General features: G+C 45.2%; 1 protein-coding gene across 1 annotated transcript in view; it reads left to right on the top strand.

The window, feature by feature from the left end:
- The window catches only part of slco2b1 (solute carrier organic anion transporter family, member 2B1), a gene marked incomplete in the record, with an annotated part of 21637 nt that overhangs the window by 11216 nt on the left and 7059 nt on the right, over positions 1-3362 (top strand). Inside the window, 2 exon segments of the mRNA XM_014012150.1 lie at positions 367-497; positions 3050-3140. Coding sequence (XP_013867604.1) covers positions 367-497; positions 3050-3140 — 222 coding nt within the window.

Raw genomic sequence — 3362 nt, 5'->3', positions numbered from 1 at the left:
CACACACACACACACACACACACACAAACACACACACACACACGCACATACTGAGATGTTCTTCATGGAGGTGGAGGCATCTCCTCAGGCATCATTTTTTTTTAAAACCAGGGTGTTTGTGAAGTATTTTCTCACAGAATCTGTTGTCTGATGATCCGACAGAAAACAAAAACTGAGACCAGGCGTTAGTCTGAACCGTTAAACGAGTCGTGTCCCAACAAGCAGCTCAGATCGGCTCCAACACAACTTGTGGAGTGAACTCAGATAAACCTGCAGCTCCTGGGTTTTAAATAAAGTTTCAGGAAACGGGTTCCAGCTGAGACGGTCTGAACAAGGAGGAACTCCTGGGCTTGTTCTGTTTTTCAGATGAGATCCCGTTGGATCAGGAGGACCTCCGCTGGGTCGGGGCCTGGTGGCTGGGCTTCCTGGTGGCCTCCTGCCTCCTCTTCATCACTGCCCTGCCGTACTTCTTCTTCCCCAGAGTCATGCCCAAAGAGGTGAGGCTAAAGATGTCGCCACACTTCAGCTGGTTCTCTGGTATTAGAATCAGAGATGATCAAAAAACCGATGTTTGAGCAGCTCTGTCTTTGTCAAACTCCTTCCAACAAACTGAACTGGAAGATCTGGCAGGTAGAAGTAGATACGTGTCTGTTTCTGTGTTTTAGGTTAGTTTTGGAGCCAAAGCAACATTTCTGTTTCAGTGATTCTTCCTGTCAGGGTGCATTCCTGGGTTTGGTCCTCCACACCTGTAACATGCTGGTTTTACCTGATCAGGGAGGTCCAGACCTCCTGTTCCACAGCCACCTCTTCCAGCTCTTCTGGGAGGACTCCTGGGGGTCTCCTCCCACAGTTTGGTACAGAGCTCACAAAACTGCAGAAGCTGCACCGGTCCGTCTGTCAGTCTCAACAAAAAGAACTTCACCCCCAACCTAGAGAGAACAATCCACCCTTTTCTGACACCAACAGAACCACATCATCTGCAAACAGCAGAACCGGACTCTCTCTGGCCCTGGCTGTACCGAGAAATTCTGTTCATGTAAGTTATGAACAGAGTCTCTGAGAACAGGAGCCCTGAGTCCAACTCCCACTCTGAAGGGGTCTGACGTAGGTTGTGTTCACACCTGCACTCTTTAGTCCCATTTAATCGAACTCTGGTTRGTTTGCCTGGAAAGTCCGGTTCGTTCGTTGAGATGTGAACACGTAATCGAACTCCGATTCGGACCAAAAAATCGAACTCTGGTCCGCCTGAAACCTAGGTCTCGGTTCGATTGAAACGAACTCTGGTGCGGTTCGATTGCATGTGTGAACGCTACGCGGACCAGAGACCACTCCAACAGCAGGAAGTGGACTATACCACATAACATTCTGAGTAATAACAGTATTAAATGTACTTATATGGTGTAAAAACCTCACTGGATGACTTTATAAGGTGGACATCATGTCTCTGGAGCTGGACGCGCTCCTACTGGATTAACACGGAGCTTCCTCAGCCGACTTGTGTAAAAACAAGATTATCCATGGTTCCGCCTCATCTTCCTGTCATGCTGAGCTCATTGATGAAGACTGTTTAGCACATTTAAAAACAAAAAATAAACCCTATAACCACTAAAATGTAACGTTACTACTGTTTGTTTACATTTTGGAAGAAGGAAGCTGGTCCATGTCTTCTTCTGAGGTTTTCATGTTGATTCCTTCAGTGGTTCTTGGTGCAGCGCCCCCCACAGGTGAGGGTGGGAACAGGTTGTTCACAGGGTTTGGTTCGGTTGATAAAGTGCAGTGTGAATTCAAACCGCACCAACAGAAAATGTAAACCAAGCTTACAGTTTTGGTCCCCAATCGGACCGAGTCTACTGGACTATCAGGGTGTGAGTACGATTTTACTGACGGCAGTGAGAACCAAACTCTCACCACTTGTACAGAGACTGAATGACCCGTAACAACGGACCCACAATCACATACTCATGTAGCACCCCCACAGTGTACCTCAAGCAGCACAGTCCAATGCCTTCTCCAAGTCCGTAAAACACATGTAGACTGGACCAAACTCCCAGGACCCCTGGAGGACCCTAGTGAGGGTAAAGAGCTGGTCCAGTGTTCCACAGCCAGGGAACAAAACTAAACCAGAAACCAGAAGGAACTCACAACAGATTCTGGCAGGTTTCCTGTTTCTGAAACGAGTTCCAGGTGAGCTGATATCAGTTCTGAGTAATGACCCTCCTCCTCCTCCTCCTCCTTTTTGAGCTGAAGGAAGTTTGGATTAGTTAAAAACAGAAAGTTTAAACTCTGCAGATGTGTTTCTGTTAAACGAAGCGAGTTCTGAGGATCATTTTCACGAAGCTGACTCTGTCTCAGCTCATCAAACTAAATAAAGTTTTTATCTTTACAGAACCTGAAACTTCCTGTTAATCAGAACAAACGTTTCTGATGAAACCAGTTGATTGTTGTGTTTTTTCCATCAGATTAAACTAAAAACAGCTGGATCTCAGATTGGTTCAAACTGAAAGTTAAACACGAGTTTGTTGTTTTTAAAAACAGGGCTTTATGTTCTGAGTGATGCAACAGTCTGGCACCGGTCCGGAACTGAGCTGAGAAATATCTTTTCAAAACAAATCTTCCTGAAGCGGATCAGAACCTGGATCTGATCAAACAAACCTGCAGAGACAGGTCCTGGGTTTTGTTTTAACTCCAACAGTGAAAAAGGTGGAGGTTCTGAAACCAATCAGAACCCCCACCAGCCCATTAAAGAGCTGTTAGTGTTTACTGTGGTTCTGACACGTAAACAGGAAGTGAAACAGGAAAACAAAAACAGATTCATCAGCTTCAACTCAAGCTTTTCTTCCATTTAACTTCATGATTTTTTTCCTAGTTTTTCCATCATATGTGGAAAGAAAAAAATAAAGTTCTGATTGTTCAGAAAACCAGAACCTCCTCAGTCCAGTCTGCCTCTGGCACCAAATAAAACTACAAATCCCAGAATCCTCAGCTCCAGCACAAAGACAACAAGCTTCTCTCAGTTTCAGTAATGAACCTTCTGATGTTTTCTGTGCAGAACGGAGCCGAGGATGTCGAGTCCGAACCGGACTCTAAAGAGGAGCAGGCCGACCCGGTTCAGGAAAACTCCCTCCTTCAGTTCCTCAAAAGTAAGAGTCTTCTTTCTGTTTCCTGTCTGGTTGAGTTATTCTGTTATAATCTGATGAGTTAGTTTGAGTCAGTAAAACTCAACACAAAGTTCGGTTAATCCCTCACTGGTTCTACTGATATTTAATCCCTCACTGGTTCTGCTGATATTTAATCCCTCACTGGTTCTGCTGATATTTAATCCCTCACTGGTTCTGCTGATATTTAATCCCTCACTGGTTCTG

This window comes from Austrofundulus limnaeus, unplaced genomic scaffold (assembly GCF_001266775.1).
Source record: "Austrofundulus limnaeus strain Quisiro unplaced genomic scaffold, Austrofundulus_limnaeus-1.0 Scaffold89, whole genome shotgun sequence".
NCBI classification, from domain to species: domain Eukaryota; kingdom Metazoa; phylum Chordata; class Actinopteri; order Cyprinodontiformes; family Rivulidae; genus Austrofundulus; species Austrofundulus limnaeus.
This window is presented reverse-complemented; position numbering and strand designations above follow the sequence as displayed.